The 27,790-nt window shown below is 41.4% G+C and overlaps 2 protein-coding genes and 1 pseudogene across 2 annotated transcripts; 2 read left to right on the top strand and 1 right to left on the bottom strand.

Moving 5' to 3' along the window:
* Window positions 1-8,071: 8,071 nt before the first annotated feature.
* LOC130100525 (C-C chemokine receptor type 8-like) lies at window positions 8,072-8,917 on the bottom strand. The gene has a single exon (XM_056265998.1). The coding sequence runs from the start codon at window positions 8,915-8,917 to the stop codon at window positions 8,072-8,074; it is 846 nt and encodes a 281-aa protein (XP_056121973.1).
* Window positions 8,918-14,172: 5,255 nt separating this feature from the next.
* Window positions 14,173-15,018, top strand: LOC130100524 (hydroxycarboxylic acid receptor 2-like). Its single transcript, XM_056265997.1, has one exon. The coding sequence runs from the start codon at window positions 14,173-14,175 to the stop codon at window positions 15,016-15,018; it is 846 nt and encodes a 281-aa protein (XP_056121972.1).
* Window positions 15,019-17,706: 2,688 nt separating this feature from the next.
* Window positions 17,707-26,576, top strand: LOC130100504 (chemokine XC receptor 1-like; annotated as a pseudogene).
* Window positions 26,577-27,790: the final 1,214 nt, after the last annotated feature.

Genomic DNA, 27,790 nt, shown 5'->3' with positions numbered 1-27,790 from the left:
TGCTGGAGATGATTCGGGAGAGGTCTGTGCACCTTTACCGATCAGAGCGCGCGCTGACACGGAGTAAAGCCTTGTTTATACTCGACGCGTCCGTTTCTTTTACTGTCTATGGTCCGCGCGCACCTTGCAAAAATGACGCGTTGGGTGCGCAAGACCCCATTTCGCTTGGCTGTGTGCACAGGGTTTTTTGTAACAGTGCGCACGGCGCCGCATCCGAGGATGAACGACTTCATTGCAAAGTTTTTTTTTTGTTAAAGGAGAACTCCGGCGCAAAATGAACCTTTGGTCTAATTACACATTGTTACCTAGTCAACCGTTATCTGAGATTTGTTTTCATGATTATCGAATGTAAATAGTTTTATCTCTAAAAACAGTTTAGTCTATAAAGCTAGTATAACGCTAGTATATTGGGCATAGTGTAATGACAAATAAAAATCGCTTGTTAATACCACTAACAAGGCTGAAAATAGCCCCACACTAACACGGTAGCATAATGAGGGTCCCTACCTTCAAACCGAAGCATTGAGAACTTTGTAAGTGTACAGACAGTTTAATAAGAAGATATTTTAAACATACAGTCAACTTCGCGTATACAGGCAGAAGCCATCTTTGAAATACAGCCTTTACCAGTCGATCTATGAACGCCGATCCAAGCCTGCTGTTCGCGCTCACCTTATCATTCTCACCAGCGCACTTGGATCGGCGTTCGTAGATCGACTGGTAAAGGCTGTGTTTCAAAGATGGCTTCTGCCTGTATATGCGAAGTTGACTGTATGTTTAAAATATCTTCTTATTAAACTGTCTGTACACTTACAAAGTTCTCAATGCTTCGTAGGGATGGGCACGGGTACTCGAGTACTCGTACGTGACAGCGACGATCGATCATGAAAACAATGACCCCCCCCCCCCCCCCCCCCCCAAAAAAAATTCTCTCTTTCTCTGATTGGTCATTGTGGCATTTGGGGCGGTTCCTGCAGTCTGATTTGTTAGCGTTAGACAACAGCACGCCTTCCAGACCGGCGAAATAAAGTGAAACTGGATTTGAAAACGCGCACTGTGATGCCTGGAATCACTTTGATCATGAAATACAGTTAAGTGCAAGATGTGCAGCGCCAATCTATGCATAACATAACAATGAGAACACGATTGTTATAGGATGTTGTAAATTCTCTGTGCTTTCGTTTTTCAACGCGCTGTCCACAACATCAGACTATAGAGGGAATGCATTAGCGTCACTTTCCCGCCGGAACACGCCCCCTCAGCTGGACTGAGTGGCAAAAGAGCTGCTGCGTGACTGGATTTAATAGGGGAAACTGCGGAAACGAGAGTAAAACAAACGATGGTTGGACTCGATATAAGTGTTCCTTACAATTTAGGCCTACCAAAGATCCAGTGATCCATGGATATTGACACGCAGCCATTGTGTTTCCTGACATTTATATGTGCCTGATTTCGACGCCGGGGAAATACGTGAACGCTTTATATAAATACAATATAGGTAGGTCTAAATCCAGGTGATCACTCATATCAATGTTATATATAGGCTATAATCATATCGTCCAACCCTAAAACTTGTAGCCTATATTTTTTTGTCATGACAACGCATGTGGTCATGTAAACACGGAAACCCGTTTTCTTTTATCGGAGTAGGGTCATACGTTTTTTGCCTCTTACTCGGATTTCGTATTATGTGAACGCATTAACCTGCTTTCTGCTTTTTTTTTCTCTCATCTCGTGCAGCAGAAGTAGAAGTGGTTCAGTCAAAACGCTGCATCTGTAACTGCATGAGAGGATAATATACCAGCTGTAAATTTCCCGCTGACATGTTGCAAGCTTTATTTAACATCAACCGACAAAACAAATGAAATACTCACGAGTCAGATACGCAAATGATTGTTTTGTCGTCACACAGCCTAAGGGTCATGGCCTGATTTATTAATAAAGTCATGTAAACACGGGTTACTTGTGTTGTCATGGTTACTGGTTTGCATGTAAACGGGCTCAATGATAACTACAAATCCACTTTTCTCTGCCTGGAGTCAAGTTGTTTCTATGAATTGCATCGATCCCATTTTCTTCTCTGTTCTGTAGCTTTTGGCAGTCTGTAAAAATATACCTCAGATTTCTTGTGAAATGTAGTTGTACAGTCAATCGCAAAGCTCTTTCCCATTTTAGATGTGTTTTTTTGTGTTTTTCACGGCATTCACGCTGAAAACCAATGCTGCCGCTCAGTCTTTCTGCCACTCAGTGTGCGTGACCGCATTCACTCCAGCTGACGGTGACGTCATACGCATTCCCTCTATAGCAGCACGGTCAAGTTCATGTACACATTCGCGTCTTTTTGGTGCAGATATAAGTTGTAAGATTACTTTTATGTTGTCTATATCTGATTAATCTCAAATAAGAAGCGTTTGGTTGAGTTTAATAATCAGCTAGAAAAAACGCGGCAGTTTACCGACCGTTCACTCACTCATCAGTTTCAGCTCAAATGGAATGTCCGACATTATTGACTATAATCAGGTTATTTCTTATATTCCTTTCAGTCATATTCCTTTTAGATAGGCTTGATGGGCAAAAATCATTGATGATATTAATAATGCTGCAGTGTTATTTTGTTCTAATTTTTTAAACTGTAAACCTATGTTTTATTTAAAGTTGTTTCTAGTTATGGCTTCGAAAACGCGCAGTGATGACTGTAGCCTAATCACTTTGTATCATAAAAAAATAAAAATTAAGTGCAAGATGTGCAGCGCCAATATGCCATATTCAGCATTATAATGAGAACAGGATTGTGATAGAATGTTGTAAATTCTCTGTGCTTTAGTTGCCCGTGTATCAGCGCGCTGTTAAGAGAAGAGCGCATCCAGAGTTTCACTTTCAAACCATAGACAACTAGTTCACATGTGCATGCGTGTCCTTTTTTGCAGATCGTTGTAATATTAGCTACATTTATGTTATATATCTAGGATATCTGATTATTAATCTCATAGGATGTGTGTCATAGAACGGGCTTCAGTTTACTGGAGATCATTTACTCTTTAGCTTTACCTCAGGCAGCTTCCCTTTAGATGTTTCTTTTTCGATAACATTGATGCATCATAATCTAGCAGGTTTTTTTTTATTCATACGTTCATGTTTTCATAGACATGTTTTGATGTCATATTTTTATTTGTCAACATACATTTTCATAAATGTCTTAAAATAGCCTATTTAAATTTTCACGACAGACACACCCCGCCCCCCCGCACATGCCCCGCCCCCCGAGTACTCGAGTACAAATTTTGAGACCTGTCAATGATCGAAATGAGAAATTAACAAAAATGCCCATCCCAAATGCTTCGTTTTGCATGTAGGGACCCTCATTATGTTACTGTGTTAGTGTGGGGCTATTTTGAGCCTTGTTAGTGGTATTAACTAGCGATTTCTTTTTACTTTTTAAATGCCCCCATTACTAGCGTTATACGCTAAACAGTTTTTAGAGATAAAACTCTTTACATTGATTATCATGAAAACAAATCTCAGAGAACGGTTGACTAGGTACCAATGTGTTATTAGACCAAAGGTTCATTTTGCGCCGGAGTTCTCCTTTAAGGGTTTGTTTACTGTGCAATGAACGCGTTTTGTTTTAAATAAATCACACAAAGTTTTTTTTTTTCTTAAGGATTTGTTTACTGTGTGTGATTCATTTAATGGAAAGCACATTCACTTCTAGTTTTCTTGCTGTTAATTTTAAATAAACGTAGAGCAAGTAGCTAATCAGTGTCTGCTCGTTTCTTCAAACTAAGTTGTCCTATAACGTCGCAACGCATACAGTTCAATTTTCATTCAAGCTCCAAACTGCAATTATTGTTAAGGGGCAACCTAATGGCTCTGCTCTGGCGATTTTTACAAGCATGATACATCTTATCTATTTTTCAGGACAATGCCTGGTGAGAGCCACTACAGAGGATCATAGCCATCGTTGGAATTTTGAAAGGACGTGGGTGAATATCAATCTGCCAAATGAACTTTTTTAGCATGCACATTCACATCTGTATATTAATACTGATTATATATTAACTTTGTTTGTTACTGGAAAGAACTTAGCTTCTGAACTAAGAACAAAGAACTTTTTGACTGAAGGACTTGACCGTATTTTGTGTGCATTTTAGCCTATGTGCATTTTAAAGTAAACCCCATGCCGTAATGGAAAAAGTATGTACATATATTGGACAGTTGCTTGTAATTGCTATCAACTATTGTTTACATAAAATAAACATGTGTATTTTTACATATATTGGAGAAATGCTTGTAATTACTGTCTATTAATGTGTATATAAAGTTAACCCATACATTGAGTAAATGTCATGTTGATATATTGGAAAGTTGATTTTAATTAGTATAAAGCAATGTTTATATAAAGTATACCTCATACATTGATGTTAAAAGTATATAGAAGGTAAAGCCCTATACATTAAAGGTACAAATATGTAGAAATATTGGAGAGTTGCCTGTAATTATTGTCAAATAATGTTTATATAAAGTAAACCCCCTTATTTAAATGGTAAACATGTAGAAATATTGGAGAGTTGCTTGTTATTACTGTCAAATAATGTTTATATAAAGTAAACCTGCATACATTAATGGTAAAAGCTTGTAAATGTATTAGAGATGTGTCTGTAATTACTGTCAAATAATGTTTTAATAAAGCAATAACTGTTAAAAATATGTTTCTGAAACTTAATATCACAAGATCTTGTTTTTTTGTACAGGATAAAACCAATATTCCAATATTTAACAGGAATTTACTGTAAATAGATTGAATAATGACATAAAATAAGTTTAAATCAATAAATATACTGGTATTAGGCTTTAAATTAGGGTATCTGAAGGTAATTATACAACATTTCCTGTGTGTTTTACATAGAAAAGTCTTTACTTTGACAAGGAGTTCTTGTAGATGGATTGGATTATCCAAAAAATATACCAAATAATTCTGTATTAAAATCTTTGTTTTAATTATGTAATTTTAAGGTATTTCTGCAATATTTGTAAGTTTTTATACAGATTTATACATTCGTTTAACATTCAACAGACATTTTTTATGAGATTTTTTTTTTTCTACAGCAGTTTGACTGTAAAAATACAGAAAATATTCACGGTAAATATCCGTTTTCAAAAAAAAAATTCTGTAAAATAATTTACGTTTTTTTACTGTAATTTGACGGTAAGTGGTTGGCAACTTTGCTGCCAGACTTTTCACCGTTATTTTACGAAAAAAAATTGTATACATTTAGCTAGTATAAGTGTTTAAATCAACAATCACTCAAATCTGTAAAAAGGAAATTATCACTGGAACAATTTTTGTTCAGTCCTCTCGAATCATATTCATTTATCTGACACTAAACAACACAGGTGTCACTTATTCAACACCTTAAATGCAAATTCTTAGACTGAGAATTTTAAAATTAGAGAGGGAATAAATACTTTAGACATTTGTGTTGACAGGAGGTCAAGATTATTGCTATGATCTCTGTGGCAGCCATCAATAGGGAAAAGGTGACACTGGGTCATGATGTGCTTTATTGGAATAACAATCTACAAAAAGTACATCAGTAAATCAGTTTGTAACATTAAACTAGGGCTGTCAGTTAAACGCGTTATTAACGGCGTTAACGCAAACCCATTTTAACGGTGTACATTTTTTTTATCGCGCGATTAACGGTCTTTTTGGCCTAGCAAACGTAGTATTTTTTTTCACATGCTTTTGCAACAGGACGCGGCATGCGCTGCGTTATGAAACCCATTCATTTCAATGGCTTGCACCGCACGAGGACGTTTTGTTGCTTCGTCGACCAAAGCGCAAGCGGATCTAGCTAGACCAGAAACAAAACAACAGGCACGCCGCACACACTTGTTTGGGCTTGCGAGCCGGCCAAATAGTTGGTTAACGTTACGTTTTGAGTGGATGACGAGCGCGAGACGCCGAAATGGATGCCAATAAGATTCTGAATGGAAAGTTTACTTTTAAAAAGTTGCCAAATGGTTCCATTGACAAGACCAAAGTGATCTGTGTGTTTTGTCGTTGTGAACTGAGCTATCATCATCGCAGCACGTCCAGTCTGAAATACCCCTTGATGGCCAAACACACACACACACACACACACACAGCTGATGCGAATTCTCCGCCCCCTCGTCAATATCAGGACCTCGTCAGTATTACTTTCACCCTTTTATTGATGGACCGTGTTACATTGTGTGAGAGATTATTTGCTCCAAGTGATAATGTTAGTGTGAAATTGAACACAGTATGCCAATGTTGTTTTCAATAAAAAACATGTGCACAAAGCAAGCCGATCCACTTTTTCATGTTGATAAGAGCATGAAAATGAGAAAAAATAATGGGACAAAAAGAAATCAAGAGACATTTAGAATAGATAAAAATATGCGGTTAATTGCGATTAATTGCGAGTTAACTATGACATTAATGTGATTAATCGCGATTAAATATTTTAATCGTTTGACAGCACTACATTAAACCCTAACCTGTAATGAACCAAATTTACACCTCCAAGACACAGAAGCCACATTAAAGCTACATTTACACAGACTCTTCATTGTGAAACTCATTTACAGAGGAATCACAATGTAACTTATGTGTTAAGTTTATGACACAATGTTAAATCTAGTAAAAAGATGCAGTAGATGCAGCAATTGGCATATCATGAAAGTTTAAGGAGACTCATATGATGGGTGTTGTGTTCATAAGCGATATTCTGTTGTGTCCTACTATTCTGAAAAAGAAGTCAGTTCTTGTAACGTAAGTCGACTGGGGCAGGGTGCAATGAGAACCCACGTGCAGCATTATTCAAATAAACGTGAACAAAATAAACAAGGACTTGAACAAATCCTAACACTCACCAATAGTGGTTACAGAGAACAAAGCTAGACAAGAGACAATGGTAAAATGAGGGCTATATATACACAAAGACTAATGACTTAAGCTTCCAGTAAGTTGTGATACATTCTGCTAAGAAGCGTCATTCAAATCCTCTGTACACTACAGCGCACTCCGTTCATATCATACAAGTTTTTTTTGGGTTTTTTTTGCATTTATTTATGATTCATTCAGTGAGTAACATTAATATATCATCAAAAGCTGTTGAGTCTGATAGGCATATAAAATAGACCTATAGCCTATGGGCAGAAGGAGCTCCTCTTTCCTAAATGTAACTAAATTGAGTTGATCAAACTTAAATAAATTTCATAATGACACTATTTAAATATTTTATGTCAGACTCATTAAATATAAATATGCATTACTGTACTTAATTAGATATAAGTAAAGTAAACACAATTTTAATGTGTCATATCTATGAAGGGCCTGAATCTTTTTTTTTTGAGTGATGTATATGGAGTATGTATATAGTGTTCTTAACCAATAATGGAATATGCGTATCTTTCTGTCTGTTGCACATTTTAGTTTTTTATGCATCATTTCTCAGGGTTAAGAAAAGTGTTGGGCAATAGGCAGTGTACATGTGTAGCTATAGAGTATATGTATAAAAATAAATAAAAAAACATCTCTATAAATTGTATTGGAATCACTGTTGTAGACAAAATAAAAGGAGACACTCGGTCATTGATAACCTTTTTTATTTGAATAAACAAACAGCACACTAATGGCAAAAACTTAAAATATTATTTGCAGATAATCGTAATTTTAGATGCATGTTGTCTATAGCATGTTATCATTCAATGCAAATGTATGAGAATGTGTGTTCTAGCTGTATTTTACATGCAAATACCTACAACTTTTTAATGAGATCACTGACTTGCACATACATATAACATAACCAAAAACCACCACATGAAGCTATAACTATAATTCAGTGTTCAATTGTGGCCCATTAAGGCTACAAAGGAAGAAAAAAAGAAGCAATACATCAGCTCCATAAACTGAATTTATAATTTTCCAGTATAATAAAATAAAAAATAACTACATTTAGCATAAAATGGTTTCATTTAACAGTCAATTAATTGATCAATTATTTAAAATGATTAAATAACAATTAAATCATATATCACCATTTCACGGTGAACAAGAGCAGGAGAGTTTCCCAATGCGGTGCAGATAAAGAGCAGGCTGAACAAAACCAGCCAGTATATAACAAATCAGACCAGTGATCCAAAGTTTATGAATATAGTGGTTTGTTAGAATGGTAAATAATCCTATTGTAGCAAATGGGACATATATGATAGCCATGCTCCCCGTAGTAATTAGAATGATTTGAAACGCTCTTCTCTTCATGTGGTTTTCCTCCTCTCTCTCTCTTCTTCTCTCTCCTGGTCCGGACTGCTTCAGAGCTCTGAGAACAGCCACAACACAAAACAACTGGATGAAGAGGGCCGGTAGTAACTGCAGAGTTAAAATTGTTTTTTGTATTCGTCCATTTTTTGTGAAGTCAATAAATAAGGAACAGAAGCAGGAGCCAAGAATAGTTATCCAGGCTGCAGTGCAGCAGATCACTCTATATCTGAGAGGTTTGTACTTCAGAAAGGTTACAGGATGAACCACTGCCAGGTAACGCTCAACACACATCAGACACTGAAACACAGGACGGCCAGTAATGCATAGGCCTAGTAAAAAGAGTGGTAATTTTGAGATTCTCTGAAAGCAAACTGATATTATATAAAACAAACCAGTCAGACAGATACCAAGCTCACAAACAGAGAGATTGAGGATGAAGAACTCTGATGCGACTCCACTTCCTGTTCCTGTGATGATGAACCATATAACATAGGAGTGAGTAGGAAGACCAAACAGGAGATTGATGCTGAAAATACAAATTTTGAGACTTTCAAGTAACCAGAAAGAATCCGTTGTGGAGTTTGTAGATTCTTCAGGTGTGGTGAAGTTCACTGTGTAGTTGTTCATCTCCTTTGTGTTTGTCTCAATATAAACTGCAACTGTGATTTACTGGAAAAGAGAAGCGTAATGAACCAGTGAATTCAGCCTGTGTGAATGAACTCAGAATAAGTACGATTTTAATATTTTTTTAATGCATCCAGTTTGAACGATCCAGTTCAAAAATTCTTTGTTTACATTCAAATAACCAGAGCACTTTATTAATAAATGATATACAGTCTCTTTTAATTCAATATCTCTAAACAATTACACTTGCCCCAAAACCCTTGGGCAGATAAACACAATTACACGGTTAATTCGTTTTTATGGTAAAAAAAAAAAAAAAAATTCAGTCAAAAACAGAAGTTTATCACCTGAAGAGTGAATGTCCGGTCTCTCTGGATGAAATCTCTGTGCTGTGTTTTGTACACTGCATATATGACTTCATCTGCTACACGTCACATAAAACATCAGATATGAATATACTTCAGATAAAAAAATAGGTTTGTTTTTGTTTTCTGACAGGAGATAGAGACAGATATGGATTTTTAAAAGACGCGGTAGACCAATCACAACAGACTGGGCCATCTGACCAATCAGAGCAGAGTAGCTCGTGAAAAGGAGGGATTTAGAGAGACTGATTCATCCATCCAGTCCATTTGAGAATCATTGCAAAATGTGGTGATGTTCAATGTATATTATGATAAAATGTTTTTGGACTTTTGATGCATGTAAACCTGTTGTAGGAGACTCCAAAACAAAACAGGAGCCTTTAAAATAGCTTAATAGGGGCACTTTAAATTAAAAAATGAAGTTCAAAATGACTAACTAAACATTTGAAGAAAATAAATCATTCAACCATTATTACATTCATGCAGAAAATTGTCTAACTTCAGTAACCATCTTTGTAGTATGATGTGCACAGATAAAATCAGTGAACGTTCAAAGATTCAGTCTTTGACACTGGTCAGGTGTTACTCATTCAACACCTGATATTCAAATAGTTAAACTATGACAAAGAAAACCCCACTATCTGTGTTATGACAAAATGTCAAGTTTGACGGTTTGCGCCGTCTCGCACATATGATCCGCTCTGTGGTGTCTCTAGACCGGAGCAGACGCTTTATGTAATTCATATGTAATTATTACTTCATCAGTGGCTCTGGGGCGGTCTCTGCATTGCAGTAGCACCAGAGATAGGCCCAAGAGGATAAAGAGGAGCGCAGGGATAACCCTTGCTCCCTCAGGAACCTGGCGATCAGGACGTGCTTCCCATACTTCTGCATATGATGTTTGTATCATATTGAGGGTGAACAGCCTACTCCAACCCAACTTGCAGGAAAGAGAGCACTGAAATGACCGAACGCTCTCAGGATCGGAGAGAAGACTCATTCAACGATTAGGTTCCACTTCTAACTAGCGAAGCACAACTGCCTTATCTTAAGGGGGTGCTTGCAGAAGTGATGGTCACTACCACATATTTCCTTGTGGTAGCCACCTGAACCTCCCCGTCCAGTTCTTTGAAATGTATTCAGGGGAAGTCAGGAAGGCTGTCGAAGGGAACTAGATCTGGTTGGACCAAAAAGGGGCAACTATCAAGATCTGTTCCACTCCTGATTTAGCACAGTAGGTGCAAGCGACATGCACGCACACGACAGGAGCACTGCTCAACACTAGATGTGATAATTCACTGAACTTCAGGAGCATTTCTGCTCAACACCTGAGTATGATGAACATCACTGAACTTGAGCAGCGCCAAGCGATAATGAATCGCATAGCCGCTTTCTTAGAAGGCTCACTGGGTAACACATTTCTGCGGGGCCCCGGGGTCAGCTGAGAGCCAGTGTCTATCCAAGGGATGTCTGCTCAGACAGAAACACAACTGGCAGAGGGACGAGTCTGGAGGAGCAACAGATGTAATTGTGCGGCCCCGTAGTGGTCCCTGCCCAGCTGGACCGCCAGGGGATGGAGTCTCTACTTTCCCTGGCCATAGCTGCCGTGAGGCTCGTTGGTGGCACGATTGAGCAGGCCGGAAGAAATTTATAGTGGAATGAAGCGACCTCAGAAGCTTCTGACTCCAAGGAGGAGGTGGCGGGCGAGTTGTGACATGCGAGGGAAGATTAGCACAACGGTCGCAATGTTGTCTTTTCAGACCAGTTCCAGCTCGCTGAGCAGCGGTGGCTCAAAGCGAGGTGAACTGCCAACTCGAGGTAACGAATACCAATGCAGTCAGAGGTCGCCTAGGCCTCCGTTAAAGCATGCCCTTTGTACATGGCCCCACAGTCGGTGTTAGTGGACCTGAAGGTCTGAACACGGGCTGAGAGTTTGGCGGCAGGCCGGGGTTATCTTTTATCACACAGGGCGTGCCGCTCTGCCACGGTCACCTCGGGACTCGATCATAAAACTAGTGCTGAAGCGGTCTTCATATGGAGGAAGCCAAGCGGCTGCATCTGCCATATGCCCCAGGAGCCTCTGAAATTTTCAGTGGGACCCTTTCTCACTTCTAGCACTAGCCTAACACACTCTTCTTGAAGAGACGTGTTGGACAGAGTCCTTCTCCTGAACTGAAAAAGAGATACTCAGCCCATGGGCGAGATTACTCTCTCCCAGTTGACCTGAAGACCGAACTGGCTATGGAGCAATCGAAGGGTAGGACTTGTACTGATACTTTGTTCCCTCGACCCCAGAACACAGAATGGTCTGTGGAGCGGAAGGATAGAGATCTGAAGGACTGTCTTTCAGGTCGAACGCTGCCGGCCAACCTTGGGGACGGAGCATTTGAAAATGCATTTCTGTGAAGTAATTGAATGGAGGCTTTCAAAAAAGGGCCCGTTTTAATTGACACAGGTCCAAGAAGGCCATAACCCACCACATATCTAGGGTTCAATGAAGTACGGGTTTATAGAAACCGGTCTTCATATCGGCTGGAGGAGAAGCAACATCGCGTCCTTCACCAGTAGGCCGTGCGCACACAGGAGACACAATAGATGTCTCTATTGCTGCAAGTAAATGACAACATTGAGGAAATCAAAGGGAAAAATTACAATAATGGCGTATCCCAGCCCCAACAAATATCGCGAGAGCGCCAGCCGGTGGTTGAAAATGATATCGCACCCAGTAATCCAAATGAACAAGGAGAAAATGTTTCTGTCCCGAATGCAACAGGAGTAACTTCCCAAAATGTTTATTTTGTCCATCCACTGTACAGAAGAGAGTTAGCGTACACTAGTTTGGAAAGACAAATCCAAAGAGCACTGAAAAAGAGATGAGGTGGGAGAAGTCGTAGAAGCTGTCATTCAAGCTATAGCCCCAGGAACAAAATTGAAGAGTTATCTTGAAAGTAGAGTTGATCTGTCATTGCAAGCTGTCAGAGAGATATTACGGACTGATTACATTGAGAAGGATGCTACAGACTTGTACCACTCCCTCACACGGGCTGTTTAAGATTAAAAAGAAGCACCCATTCAGTTTTTAGTGCGAGCCATGGATCTGAGACAACAAATTGTCTTTGCTTCAGAAAGAGTTAAATCTGGTTTGAAGTACAGAGCTAATCCAAAATCAATTCCTCCAAACACTGCTCACTGGCCTCCATGATGACGCCATCCGTGCAGACATAAAGCCATACTTACTGAATCTGAAAGTTAACGGTTGCTCTCTGTTGCACCCTGTCACGCAAACTGACCTATCAATCATCTTGTCAAAGATAAAATCCTCCACATTTCATTTAATTTCGGAGAGAAATGCAGCAGCACGTTGATCTGCAGTCACTGGTCTTTCATGCAGAGACTCTCCTCAAATTAATGCATAATCACTCTGCTCTTTAATAATAATAATAATAATAATAAAATGTTTATTTTCTATAGCGCCTTTCAAGAACCCAAGGTCGCTTCACAATGTAATACAAATAGCAAACAAACAAAAAGCAAACAAATACAAAGGCCATCTGCTTATGAGAGACAAAACAGATGGAAACAAGCATAAAATTTTCCATACACTTTAGCTTCTCATTAGATTTTCTGTCCAATCAAATGTTCACTAGAATCCAACGCGTCCCGCCCCCTTCATTATACATAGACGCTGAAGCTGTGCCTGAAATCAATTTGCTCACACAGTTACTATTTTCTGCATGGCGAATAGCACACAGTGCATTGTATAGGGGATAGGGAATGATTCAGATTCAGTGTAAATATGCTTCCCATTGGGGCGAATGAAGTCTGATTTCTTGTAAGTGGCACGTGAACCGCCGAAGCACGCACACAGTCTGCTCCGGTCCAGAGAGTATTAGAAAACGTATAGGACCCATTTGAATTCTGAACAGAATGCTATATTTTAAAGCAATATGGAGGAGATTAGGAGGAAACTGCGGCTTTATCGGGCTCAACAGCTCTGGCTGTGATATAAACTATTGGCTATTTAAAAAAGGGGGAGGAGCTGTTCAATATGTCCCGCCCTGTCTTCCACCTGAAACTGACTTATCGTTGCACATTTGTTTGTTCTAGTTATTTACACAGATTAATTGTTTATTCTGTATTCATTATTCAGATATGGATGGCATGAAGGATGATTACATCAAATTTGACATTCTGTCATAACACAGATATATAGTTGGTTTTTCTTTGCCATAGTTTTTAAATGCTCAGTCTAATTATTTGAATATCAGGTGTTGAATGAGTAACACCTGACCAGTGTCAAAGTCATTCTGTTGTGATTGGTCTACCGCGTACAGTGCATCTTTTAAAAATCCATATCTGTCTCTATCTCCTGTCAGAAAAAAAACGAAACCTATTTTTTTATCTGAAGAAGTATATTCATATCTGATGTTTTATGTGACGTGTAGCAGATGAAGTCATATATTCTTGTGACAGCTGTGAGATCAGTGTACAAAGCACAGCACAGAGATTTCATCCAGAGAAACCGGACATTCACTCTTCAGGTGATAAACCTCTGTTTTTGATTGAATTTCTTATTTTTTAACATCAACAATAATTAACCGTGTAATTGTGTTTATCTGTCCAAGGGTTTTGGGGCAAGTGTAATTGTTTAGAGACATTGAATTAAAAGAGACTGTATATCATTTAATCATGAAATGCTCTGGTTATTTGAATGTAAACAAAGAATTTTTAGAATTCTAAACTGGAACATTCAAACTGGATGCATTAAAAAAATATTAAAATCGTACTTATTCTGAGTTCATTCACACAGGCTGAATTCACTGGTTCATTACGCTTCTCTTTTCCAGTAAATCACAGTTGCAGTTTATATTGCTGAAGACAAACACAAAGGAGATGAACAACTACACAGTGAACTTCACCACACCTGAAGAATCTACAAACTCCACAACGGATTCTTTCTGGTTACTTGAAAGTCTCAAAATTTGTATTTTCAGCATCAATCTCCTGTTTGGTCTTCCTACTCACTCCTATGTTATATGGTTCATCATCACAGGAACAGGAAGTGGAGTCGCATCAGAGTTCTTCAACCTCAATCTCTCTGTTTGTGAGCTTGGTGTTTGTCTGAATTGTTTGTTTTATATAATGTCAGTTTGCTTTCAGAGAATCTCAAAATTACCACTCTTTTTACTAGGCCTATGCATTACTGGCCGTCCTGTGTTTCAGTGTCTGATGTGTGTTGAGCGTTACCTGGCAGTGGTTCATCCTGTAACCTTTCTGAAGTACAAACCTCTCAGATATAGAGTGATCTGCTGCACTGCAGCCTGGATAACTATTCTTGGCTCCTGCTTCTGTTCCTTATTTATTGACTTCACAAAAAATGGACAAATACATTCACATTTATTCTCGCTGCAGTTCCTACCGGCCCTCTGCATCCAGTTGTTTTGTGTTGTGGCTGTTCTCAGAGCTCTGAAGCAGTCCGGACCAGGAGAGAGAAGAAGAGAGAGAGAGGAGGAAAACCACATGAAGAGAAGAGCATTTCAAATCATTCTAATTACTACGGGGAGCATGGCTATCATATATGTCCCATTTGCTACAATAGGATTATTTACCATTCTAACAAACCACTTTATTCATAAACTTTGGATCACTGGTCTGATTTGTTATATACTGGCTGGTTTTGTTCAGCCTGCTCTTTATCTGCACCGCATTGGGAAACTCTCCTGCTCTTGTGCACCATGAAATGGTGATAAATGATTTCATTGTTATTTAATATGTTATATTAAATGATTGATAAATTAATTGGCTGTTAAATTAAATAATTGTATGCTAAATGTAGTTATTTTTTTATTTTATTATACTGGAAAATTTTAAATTCAGTTTATGGAGCTGATATATTGCTCTTTTTTTTTCTTCCTGTGTAGCCTTAATGGGCCACAATTGCACACTGAATTATAGTTATAGCTTCATGTGGTGGTTTTGGTTATATTATACTGTATGTGCAAGTCAGTGATCTCATTAAAAAGTTGTAGATATTTGCATGTAAAATACAGCTAGAACACACATTCTCATACGTTTGCATTGAATGATAACATGCTATAGACAACATGCATCTAAAATGCATTTTATGGATAAACGGCGCTAATTACGATTATCTGCAAATAATATTTTAAGTTTTTGCCATTAGTGTGCTGTTTGTTTATTCAAATAAAAAAGGTTATCAATGACCGAGTGTCTCCTTTTATTTGGAATCAACAGTGATTGCAATACAATTTATAAAGATGTTTATTTTTATTTTTATTTTTTTATACATATTTTCTATATAGCTACACATGTACACTGCCAATTACCCAACACTTTTCTTAAGCCTGAGAAATGATGCATAAAAAACTAAAATGTGCAACAGACAGAAAGATACGCATATTCCATTATTGGTTAAGAACACTATATACATATACATACTCCATATACATCACTCAAAAAATAAAATTCAGGCCCTTCATAGATATGACACAAAATTCAAATTGGTTCACTTTACTTATATCTAATTAAGTAATGCATATTTATATTTAATGAGTCTAACATAAAATATTTAAATAGTGTCATCAATGAAATTGATTTAAGTTTGATCAACTCAAACTTAATGTAATTTAGTTACATTTAGGAAAGAGGAACTCTGCTCATAGGCTATAGGTCTATTTGATATGCCTATAAGACTCAACAGTTTTTGATGATATATTAAATGTTTCTCACAGAATGAATCATTAATAAATGCAAAAAAATAAATAAAAAACTCATACCATTGTAGCAATTCGCAAATGAACTAAATCGGTGACAGCAGTTCCCTTTCGAGAACGATCACATTGTATTGGGTAGCTATATGCTGTGGGGAAACTGCTTTTCTCAGATTTATTGAAGCTTATATGTAAAAAGCATTGCAACTGCACAGCGAGCACAGAGAGTGACTGACTCGCTGATTGGCTGTGCTGCAGCAACTGCACATCCAATGGTGAAGGCGCCTCTGACGTGTGCGCCAATCAGCACAAGGGAACCCCAAAATCGCTATTATAGCAGATTTTCTCTTCTTCAGCGACACTTGACGTCTCTGTGTCCTCCAGAAAAATTGAAGCCATCGCCTTCGGAACAAGCCTTTTTCTGCCAGAACGAGCCTCGCATAGCGGACTGCGCCTCCACTCGTCTGGAAGCCACTTTCTTCTGTCGCCGTTCTCCTGTGGCCATCCGGCGATCAACCATATATCCTTTCACTCTACTGTTACGTTATACAGTCTGAAAGAGCTAAGCGAGCGTTGTTACAAAAGCCTTGCTCAACGTGCGCCACGTTCGGATCCCATCTGCAAGAGGACGACGGGCATTCAGAGTGTGTTTCATGCCTGGGGCCTGCCCACACTGAAACTGCACTTACTGCTGGCGGCTGCTCTCTCTGCGAGGGCATGCCTATATCGGTGCTGCGGACGCGGCTATCTCTCTCTCAAGATGGCGACACCGCTCCTCCCGCTCTTCCTCTTTTCCGCGCTACTTCAACTGAAGAGGAAGAAGCACCCTCAGCCAGTGGCAGCCCAAGAACGTGGATTTTAGCGAGCCCACGCCGGCCACGACCCCATGTGCCTCGCCCCCCCATTCGGTGCGTTGGATGATGACGACAGCCTCTCCATTGCAGCTTCTGAGCAGGAATGGTCAGGCACTGTCGACCCCACTCTCCCCTCACAGTCGGGTGCCAGCGTCTCAGCGGACTGCACAGCTACCAGGACTAACTCTGACGCAGAGATGCTGAGGATCCTCACCACGGCTGTCGCGGACCTCTGGCTCGAGTGGGCCTTGCTCGAGGAACTGGCTCGAAGTCAGCTGTATGGCTGGTTTTTGCCGGGACGCCAGCAGGCCCCTCCGTGCCAGAACACCTCAGCTCTCGCTGGACGCTCTTTCGCCGCCTCCGGCCAAGCTGCTTCGACCCTGCACACGATGGCCGTGCTGCAGGTTTCCAAGGCCAAACTCCTCCAGGCGATGGACTAGGCTGGCCCGGAATCTGAGGCCTTCCGCGATCTCAGGAGTGCCACGGACCTAGCTTTGCGTGCTACCAAAGCTACAGCGCAGGCTATCGGGAGGAGCATGGCTAGCCTCGTCGTGCTTGAGCGCCACTAGTAGCTTAGGGGGGAGGGGGGAGCAATCGAACTCGGGTTCGGAACAGGCAATCGAACCAAGTGTGAAAACGCCCTCAGAGTTCAAGTTTTAACTCAGAGTTGGTTGAACCTCCTAATTGAAACTGGCCCCTGATGAGGCCACCATTCTAACTTTGACTTTATTAGTTTAACGCCATTGCATTGTTTCCTGCCTATGGCTCCAACACCTACTTATTCAATGTGGCGACACAGGGAACAAGTTACCTTGTTCCCTGTAAGGAAATAAATACATTTTACAATGAACTTCACCACAACTGAAGCATCAAACTCCACAATGCATTCCATTGGGTTAATGGACAGTCTGGAAATCTGTGTGTACAGCATCAATTTCTTATTTTGTCTTCCTACACACTCCTATATTATATGGCTCATCATCACAGGAACAGGAAGTGGAGTCGCATCAGAGTTCTTCATCCTCAATCTCTCTGTTTGTGAGCTTGGTATCTGTCTGAATAGTGGGATCTTTGTATTGTCAGTGTGGTTTTACAACTCTTTCAAGTTTTGAACTATTTTTAATAGGACTTACCATCACTGGCCGTCCTCTGTTTCAGTGTCTGATGTGTGTTGAGCGTTACCTGGCACTGGTTCATCCTGTAACCTTTCTGAAGTACAAACCTCTCAGATATAGAGTGATCTGCTGCACTGCAGCCTGGGTAATTAATTTGATCTCTTGTTTGTGTTGCATGTTCAATTTAACCTCACGAAACAGATATATAAATACATGGCTCTCGTCGATGCAAATGGTACTGGTCTTCTCCATCCAGTCGTTTTGTGTTGTGGCTGTTCTCCGAGCTCTGAAGCAGTCAGGACCAGGAGAGAGAGGGAGAGAGAAAAAGGAGGAAAACCACATGAAGAGACGAGCGTTCCCTTTCGAACGGTCACTTCGTATTGCGTAGCTATACGCAGTGGGGAAACTCCTTTTCCTCGATTTACTGAAGCCTTTATGTAAAGCGCATTTGCAGCTGCACAGCAGAACATGAGCGTCTGGCTCGCTCATAGGCTGGGCTGCGGCAACTGCATATCCAATGGCGCGGGCGCGTCCTCAGGGGGCGTGTCCTCAGACTATAATAGTCCCCGAATTCGCCATTATAGCAGATTTTCTTCACGACAAACTTCACGTCTCTGACCATTTATTGAATCTTCGCCGTTGAACAAGCCTTCAGCCTGAGCGAGCTACAGTTCAGCAGACGACACATTCAACCGTGTTTCTCCTGACGCCGTCTCTCCTGTGGCTATCCGGCGATTTCCTTTCATTATTATTGCATTTCTAGTGTGTTTTTATCTGTACTAGCGTTGTTTCAATGCCTCGTGTCAAGACCTGCGCCACGTGCGGATGCAAGCTCTTTCGACCCCGTCATGGCTTACCAGCCGACGCCCAGCGCCTCTGCTACCAGGACTAACTCCGACGTGGAAATGCTTCGGATCCTGACGCAGGCCGTAGCGGACCTCGAGCTCGAGTGGGCCGCGCCCGCTGAACCCCCTCGAAGTCGGCTGGATGGCTGGTTTCTGCCGGGGCATCAACAGGCCCCTCGTCACAAGCCAGCGCCATTTTTTCCCGAAGTACACGAGGAGCTCACCAAGGCCTGGCGCACTCCTTATTCTCCTTATTCTACGCGAGGCCCCGCAGTGTCCACAATGCTCTCCTCCGTGGACGGAGCAGCGGAAAAAGGCTATGAGTCATTGCCGCCCCTCGAAGAGGCGCTGGCCGCTCATCTCTGCCCGAACACAGCCGCTAGCTGGCGAGCTAGAGCTGTTCATCCCAACAAGCTGTGCCGTAGCACTGCAGCCCTCGCTGGACGCGCGTATTCCGCCTCCGGTCAGGCTGCATCGGCCCTGCACACGATGTCCGTGCTGCAGGTGTACCAGGCCAAACTCCTCCTGTCTATGGACGAGGCTGGCCCGGACCCTGAGGCCTTTCGGGACCTGCGAAGGGCCATGGACTTGGCCTTGAGAGCTACCAAGGCCACAGCACAGGCTATCGGGAGGAATATGGCGAGTTTGGTCGTGCTCGAGCGCCACCTCTGGCTTACCCTCACTGACATTAAGCAGTCCTTCCAGAAAAACGCGGAGTTTTTTTGTGATTGTTGCGGGCAAAAATCCTTGATTACGCGGCCCGTTTTCTTTAAAAATGCGATGGAATATGCGGGATATTTATGCAATTTTTTGCGATGAAATTGCGGGAAATTGCAAAAATTGCGGGAACTTGCAAAAATTGCGGGAACTTGCAAAAATTGCGGGAACTTGCAAAAATTGCGGGAACTTGCAAAAATTGCGGGAACTTGCAAAAACTGCGGTTTGATGAAAAAGAGAAAAAAAAGTGATTCCCCCAACACCCTGTTCTCACTAGGCTACTACCTTAATGTAAAGAGTCATTTCTTATTACTTCCTATGATAAGCAAGCATACTACATCACAGAAAGTGCTGGAAATATTTAATTTCTCATCTTGTTTTATTTCAGACTGTAACGAGTGGAAATAAGGTGTGGCCCCTTTAAGAGCTGCGCGCTGTCTGCAGTATTATATTGTATGTGCGCCTCGAACACCCCATGTGTGCGGGTAATTTCTGTTTGTTGCTACTTATTTTATCTTATTTTGTTTATTAAGTAACGATGTGGACGGTAGAACGCGTGACAGACAGTTATACGAGTTCGATTTGGGAATAAAGTGCGAGTTGTGAGATGCCAATCGCCTCCGTGAGTCTGTCTGGCCTCTGCAATAACTTCAGCTGTGAGCTATCCCTATTTTTCTTCCCGACACAACACGTTACAAGACCTTAATAAACACATCAAACTTAATAAAACATTGATGAGTCAAACAAGTTCTGTAGCTTTACTAGAGGAATATGCTACAACTTCAGTAAAAATGAATAAATGAAATATTTAAAAATAAAGTGTGCTCCTGTTTTACAGCTTTTCAATGATGTTCACGTCGCGTAATTACGTCACTTCATAACGTTCCCATGGCAACAGGGGGAAACGGCTGCTCTTGTGTGAAGCAAACGCAACATTTTCCAACTTTCTGCTAAGATATATGTGACTTTTTTGCGACGAAAATGCGGGGATTATGAAATCATGCAAGCCCCGCATATTTTGCGCAGAAATCAGCAATTTATGCGGCGAAATTGCGGAGTATTTGAAAAAAATGCGGATAAATATGCGGACTTTGGCTGATTATGCATTGAATTCAGCGATCGCATAATCGCGTTTTTCTGGAGGGACTGATTAAGGACGCGAAGAGAACGAGGTTCCTCGAGGCCCAGTATCCAGCACCGGCCCGGCGGTGAAGGGGTTCTCGGAGAGATACACCGAGGCACAGAAAGCGTCCCAGGCCATGCGTCACTTCTTGCCTAAACGCTCTAGCTCGGCGTCGAGTGCTCACAAGCTTGCCCCGTCGACGCCTCGGCCAACAAAGCCCGCGAAACAAGCCTCTCAGCCCCGCCCTGCGGCTGATGCCCAGCGCCAGCCGAGAGCGACCAAGCGCTTCCCGCTTCCCCGACACTAAGGCCCGAGACCAAGCGCTGCGCCCCACTCAGCACCGCCAAAGTCGTCCTAGCACGCAGAGGAAGGAGAGAGGGGACGGGTCCCGCACTTGCCGGACTACCCTCAACATAATGCAACTTGCGTATTATGGTGAATCACGGTTGTTTAAGAACCCTGATTCCCTGGCGGGCTCAGAACTGGTACCACAAGGGGGTGACAACGGGAACAATTTCCAGGAGGAAAGTGGTTCTTACAGATGCGTCCAACCTGGGTTGGGGAGCGCTGCACGAGGGCATGCCTGCATCCGGCCTCTGGTCGAGCACGGAGCAGAGCTTACATATCAACTGTCTGGAGATGAAAGCAGTTGGGTTGGCCCTGAAGGCATTTCTGTCGAACCTCAGAGGCCACCATGTTTTAATCCGCACAGACAATATGTCAGTGGTGGCCTACATAAATCGCCAGGGGGGCATCAGGTCAGGAAACCTGCATGCGATGGCAAGAGACCTCCTCTTATGGGCACAAACCAACCTGAGCTCTCTGAGAGCAGCACATATCCCAGGCGTCCAGAATGTGGGCGCGGATATGCTCTCACGGGGCAACACTCCCCTCGGCGAGTGGTCCCTGAACCCACAGACGGTCAGTCTGATATGGAAGGTGTTTGGAGAGGCCGAAATAGACCTTTTCGCCTCGAGAATCAACACCCACTGCCCATGTCTGGCCCAACCGTCCCCTTTATGCCTTTCTCCCCGTTTCAATGATTCCACAAGTCATCAAACGGGTCAGAGAGAGCGGGTGCCCAGTCCTTCTGGTGGCCCCTCTCTGGAAAACCAGACCGTGGTTCCCGGAACTGGTTCAGTTATCGGACACAATCCCATGGCCTGTCCCACTGAGGAAAGACCTCCTCACACAGGCGAACGGGACATTGTGGCATCCGAGACCCGATTTATGGGCCCTTCCTGAGAAGGTCCTAAGAACCATATCTGAAGCCAGGGCCCCTTCGACTCGGCTCGTTTATGCTTCAAAATGGTCGGGTTTTTCCAGCTGGTGCTCGGAAAATCAGGCTGACCCAGAGTCATGTGAGATAGCTGTGGTTCTCTCATTCTTACAGGAGCTGCTGGATGCGGGTCGCTCCCCGTCCACGCTCAAAGTGTATGTGGCAGCCATAGCAGCACATCATGTTCTGGTGGCTGGTCAGTCACTGGGAAGAAACGACCTGGTCGTGAGATTCCTTAAAGGTGCTAGGAGAATGAACCCCTCCAGACCTCCGTCTGTGCCGTCTTGAGACCTCTCCACGGTCCTGGGGGGCGCTGAAAGGTCCGCCTTTTGAACTGCTCCAATTGGTTGATCTAAAACCTCTCTCGCTGAAGACCGCTCTCCTTATGGCGTTGGCATCTATCTCTCTGTGAGCCCTGCATGTTTGGAGTTGGGTCTAGATGGCCCCAGAGTCATCCTCAAGCCCAGACATGGTTACTTTCCTAAAGTGCTCTCAACACCGTTCAGAGCACAGGTGGTGACGTTATCAGCCCTCCCTCCTTCTGTAGAGGATGGAGAGGTTAGTCTTCTCTGCCCTGTCAGAGCGCTGAGAATCTATCTGGAGCGTTCTGCGTCTTTTAGACAATCAGAACAGCTTTTTGTCTGCTTTGGTGGTAGATCCAAGGGGGATCCAGTCACTAAGCAAAGACTGTCTAGATGGATAGTGGATGCTATTTCTATGGCTTATACCACAGCGGGTCAAGTTTGCCCTATAGGCATCAGGGCCCATTCGACCAGAGGTATGTCCTCGTCATGGGCTTGGTCATCTGGCATTCCCATCAGGGATATTTGTGATGCGGCCGGCTGGTCCTCGCCTTCCACATTTATGAATTTCTATAATATGGAAGTGCCTTCCCTGCTGGCGAAGGTGCATTCGGTATGATTAAGACCCGTCGGTGGCTGGTCTGGTCATATATTACTGTGCACAATCACACTCACATATATAGAACCCGCTGCTGGCCGGTTGTGTTCATTCATAAACCCGCTGTTGCCGGGTAGATTTACACATATAGAAAACCCGCTCTTGGCCGGTTATATGAGATATATAAACCCGCTTTGGCCGGTTACATATGAATGCCAGCAAAATGAAGAAGATTATGTAAATAAGGTTGCTTTTATTAGTTCATATTTACAAAATGAGTGTTTTTCAAATATCTTTATCGTTGGGGATATGAATGCAGACATTTCAGACAACAAGTCAGTGTTTGCTAAACATTTAAATGACTTATGTACCGATAATAATTTAATACTGTCCAGCAGAGAGCTCCTGCCTGTTGATAGCTACACACATATAAGTGAGGCCTGGCACACCACGTCCTGGCTGGACCATTGCCTCACTACAGCTGATGCTCACGCATCCTTGGCACATATGGAAATTTTATACGATGTATCCACTTCTGATCACATTCCTATAAAAATGGTGATCAGGTCTGAGTACATACCGTCAACTATAAAGTGTGAAAATAACTCAAATCATGGTTTTTTGGACTGGTCCTCTCTTACATGTGAAGAAATGTCTTTGTACTATGAACATACTGATCAATTATTGAATAATATATATCTCCCTAGAGAGGCACTCATGTGCAAAAATGGTAATTGCACAAACAGTGAACATATCATAGATATCTCTGCTATGTATACAGCAATTGTCTCTGCTTTACTTGAAGCTAGTAAGTCTCTTCTTAAGCATAAAAAGGGAGGAAAAACTCGGCCTGGCTGGAATGCATATGTGGCTGAATTCTATGCTGAGGCTCGTGAAGCTACTAGATCTTGGGCAATGGCTGGTAAACCAAGACAGGGACCTATTTTTGAATATAAGAAGAGCACAAATGCAAAATGTAAATATGCAATACGTTTCATTAGTAAAAATGAGCAGCATCTGAGGGCAGAAGCTATGGCCAAGAAACTTTTAGACAACACAAATAATGATTTCTGGAAAGAGGTGAAACGTACAAATACCTGCAAACCCTCACTACCATGTTCAGTTGATGGAGTCCCTGGTGCAAATGCTATTGCTGAGCTCTGGCGAGAGCATTATAGAAAATTGTTTAATTGTGTACAGACTAAATGTTTTAAAGTAGATAATGTTGACAATGTAGATACAATCAATGTTCATGAGGTATCTAAAGCTATTAGGAACTTAGCAGTTAATAAATCAACCGGCCTGGATTCTATCTCGGCTGAACATCTAAAAAATGCAAGCATAAGGCTATATACACTTCTTGCACTAGGCTTTACTGCCTTCATGATCCATGGCTTTCTTCCAGACTCAATGATGTCTGTGATGTTGATTCCTGTGATTAAGGATAAAGCAGGAAAAGTGGGTTCCTCAGACAACTATAGACCCATCGCCTTAGCTAATATAGTATCAAAAGTTGCGGAATTAATTCTACTTGAGAGGATTAATGAAATAATTACCTCTGCAGATAATCAATTTGGTTTTAAATCGAAGCATGGTACGGATATGTGTATATATGTCCTGAAGGAATTATTAAGCAACTATAAGAGAAAAAACTCAACTGTTTTTATATGTTTTTTAGATGCATCCAAGGCATTCGACCGGGTGAATCATTGGAAATTATTTAAAAAATTGGATGCAGCAGGAGTCCCTAAATACATTGTCAGAATCCTATCATATTGGTATGCCCAACAGACCATGCAAGTGAAATGGGACAGCTGTATGTCGGCTCCCTTTCATATCAGTAATGGAGTAAGACAAGGGAGCATCTTATCCCCCATTTTATTCAATTTCTACATGAATGATTTATCATATAAATTAAACCGAGGTAAAACTGGCTGTATGGTCGGTAGTACAGTGATGAATCATCTTATGTATGCAGATGATTGTGTGATTTTTAGCCCGAGCTCAGCTGGACTGCAGCATCTTCTTAGTATATGTTCTGCGTTTGGGGAAGAACATGATATAAAGTACAATGACTCCAAAAGTGTTATCATGATCTGCAGAACCGCAGAAGACAGACATTTAACTTTTCCTGTTTTTAGGCTTGCAGGTAATGTTCTTAATATCTGCAGTAAAGTGAAATATCTTGGTCATCTGATTACAGATCAGCTTACAGATGACAATGACATTAATCGTCAGTGCCGTATGCTGTATGTGCGGGCAAATGTTCTAGTACGCAAATTTGGTTGCTGCACTGCTGGAGTCAAGTTGACCCTATTTAAATCATACTGTTCGCCTTTGTACACTGCACATCTGTGGCTGAACTATAAAAAAGCTAGTCTTCAGAAATTGCAAGTAGCATTCAATGACGCTCTGAGGATGTTACTAAAAAAGCCCAGATCAACTGGTGCGAGTGAGTTGTTTGTGAGCACAAGAGTGGACACACTGCAGTCTGTCCTGCGAAAAGCAATGTTCAGGTTCATTTGTCGACTGAATGATTCTGTAAATCAAGTTGTTGTGGTGCTGGTGAATGTTAGGTACAGTGCCACACGCTGCATGTCTCAGTTTTGGGAACACTGGTATAAGTGTCTTTTAAAAACGAGTCATTTGTAGATTTGTATTGTGTATTTGTATTTGTATTATTGTATTTTTATCTTATCTTATTTTGTATGGTTAGACCATGAGTCTGAATAAAAGGATACTACTACTACTACTATATTCCATACATATATAAACCCGCTTTGGCCGGTTATAATTATATATATAACCCACTTGACTGGTGGTATGTTCATATACTAATAACCCCGACAGGGTCTGGGTTCATTGGTGTAGTAGGTTGGGTTATTACTAACTGAGGTGTACTATTTAGACCTGACGGTGTCTGGTCTATTTATACATCATTATGCGGTTATGGCTTGTTCTGTATGCTCAGGGGTCCTGAGTTGCAGTAGCAGCCAGTTATCCAGTGCAGCGTTTTGCATGGCGTCCCCACTGCGTATAGCTACGCAATACGAAGTGACCGTTCGAAAGGGAACTACTCGGTTACTTACGTAACCTCAGTTCCCTGAGTTAGGGAACGAGTATTGCGTAGCCAGCCGCACTATAGTAACATGGCAAGTTGTCGCTTCAGTCATTAAACCTGCTATAAAGGCGAATTCGGGGACTATTATAGTCTGAGGATACCTCTGACGTGTATGACGCAGAGTGATCTCATTGGTCGCACGTCAGAGGCGCCCGCGCCATTGGATATGCAGTTGCCGCAGCGCAGCCTATGAGCGAGCCAGACGCTCATGTTCTGCTGTGCAGCTGCAAATGCGCTTTACATAAAGGCTTCAGTAAATCGAGGAAAAGGAGTTTCCCCACTGCGTATAGCTACGCAATACTCGTTCCCTAACTCAGGGAACTGAGGTTTGTGAGTAACCGAGTAGTTTAATATTATTCTAATAACTACTGTAAGCATGGTTATCCTATATGTTCCAAGAATAATCACAGGATTCTCTGAAATTCGGACATCAGACAGTTCTCCGACAAGCTGGTTTCCTGCTTTGACTTTTTTTATCATGGCTGGTTTTGTTCAGCCTGTTCTTTTTCTGCACCGCACTGGAAAACTTTCCTGCCTCTGTTCGTCATAGAATTTCCAGTACTAGATTAAGTGAATCGTGCAAATTATTGATAACTTTTGATAAAGTAGAAATGCAACACATGGGCATGTGTATTTCTGATGATTGTGACTACAGTGCAAATACATTTGTCATCTCTGTCACAATAAATATTATGTGTAAATGTACCTTGTCATGGTTTACATCTCATAATGTAATAAATTCTGAAGATTTGCATAGTAGGTGTTTCGATGTTCATTTTCAGATGTATAAAGATTGTTTGTGATGTCTGGACATTCATTGTTCCATTCATAATTTCTCCTTTAAAAGCTTGATTGACATTTATAATATTTTTTCTTTTACTGTATATGAACCATTTACCACATCAAACTGAGTTCAAACTGAGGTCATACAATAAATCATTTTAAAAAGAAACTTAGAAATCAGGCACTGTCATAATTTAAGATTATGATCTTGTGATCTATTTATCTATTTTATTTAGTGTTGTTTTTTTTTCATTTAAAAACAGCCTTTTTTAACATTTACATGGATCCAGTTTGTATGGCATGTTTACTATTCACAAAACATGGTACATGTGCGGTTTATGTCAATGCAGCTGCTACTGGTCCTCTCCATCCAGTTGTTTTGTGTTGTGGCTGTTCTCAGAGCTCTGACGCAGTCAGGACCAGGAGAGAGAAGAAGAGAGAGAGAAGAGGAGAGAGAGAAGAGGAGGAAAACCACATGAAGAGAGCGTTTTATGTCATTATGTTGACTACTGTCAACTCGATTATCCTATGTCCCATTTACAATCACAGCTTTATTTACCTTTCTGTAAAGAGGAGATTATTAAGGCACTTTGGTTGACTAGTTTGACTTTAGAGACTTGAGACTCACCCTCAAGTTGTTTCAAAGCTGAATGAATTTCTTTCTTCTGCTGAAGAATGTCGGTAACCAAACAGTTGATGTACCCCATTGACTTCCATAGTAGGAAAAAAATACTATGGAAGTAGCGTGGCCATTTCCATAACACATCAAAAAGGAGGACATTAGTGAGGCAAGAATAATTACCTAGGACTCTGGTGTACTCGCAACAATTTTGACCATCATATCGATGGTATCATGATACAGTGATTCTGAAATAGCCTACTCTATTCATTGCCAGACAATTTGATCTACGATATATCTTGATGTAGACCTATGTGTAACAGAAGAGGCAAAAAAGTGTTTGTTCACAGTATTTGTATTTATTCAAGACATTGTGTCTGTTTTAAAAACTGAACACTGAGACGAACCTGTCTTGCAAAGTGCA

This window comes from Rhinichthys klamathensis, unplaced genomic scaffold (genome assembly GCF_029890125.1).
Source record: "Rhinichthys klamathensis goyatoka isolate OS25496 unplaced genomic scaffold, OSU_Roscu_1.1 h1tg000243l_1, whole genome shotgun sequence".
Classification (NCBI taxonomy): domain Eukaryota; kingdom Metazoa; phylum Chordata; class Actinopteri; order Cypriniformes; family Leuciscidae; genus Rhinichthys; species Rhinichthys klamathensis.
Note: the sequence above shows the minus strand (reverse complement) of the source record. Positions and strands in the feature narration are given on the sequence as shown.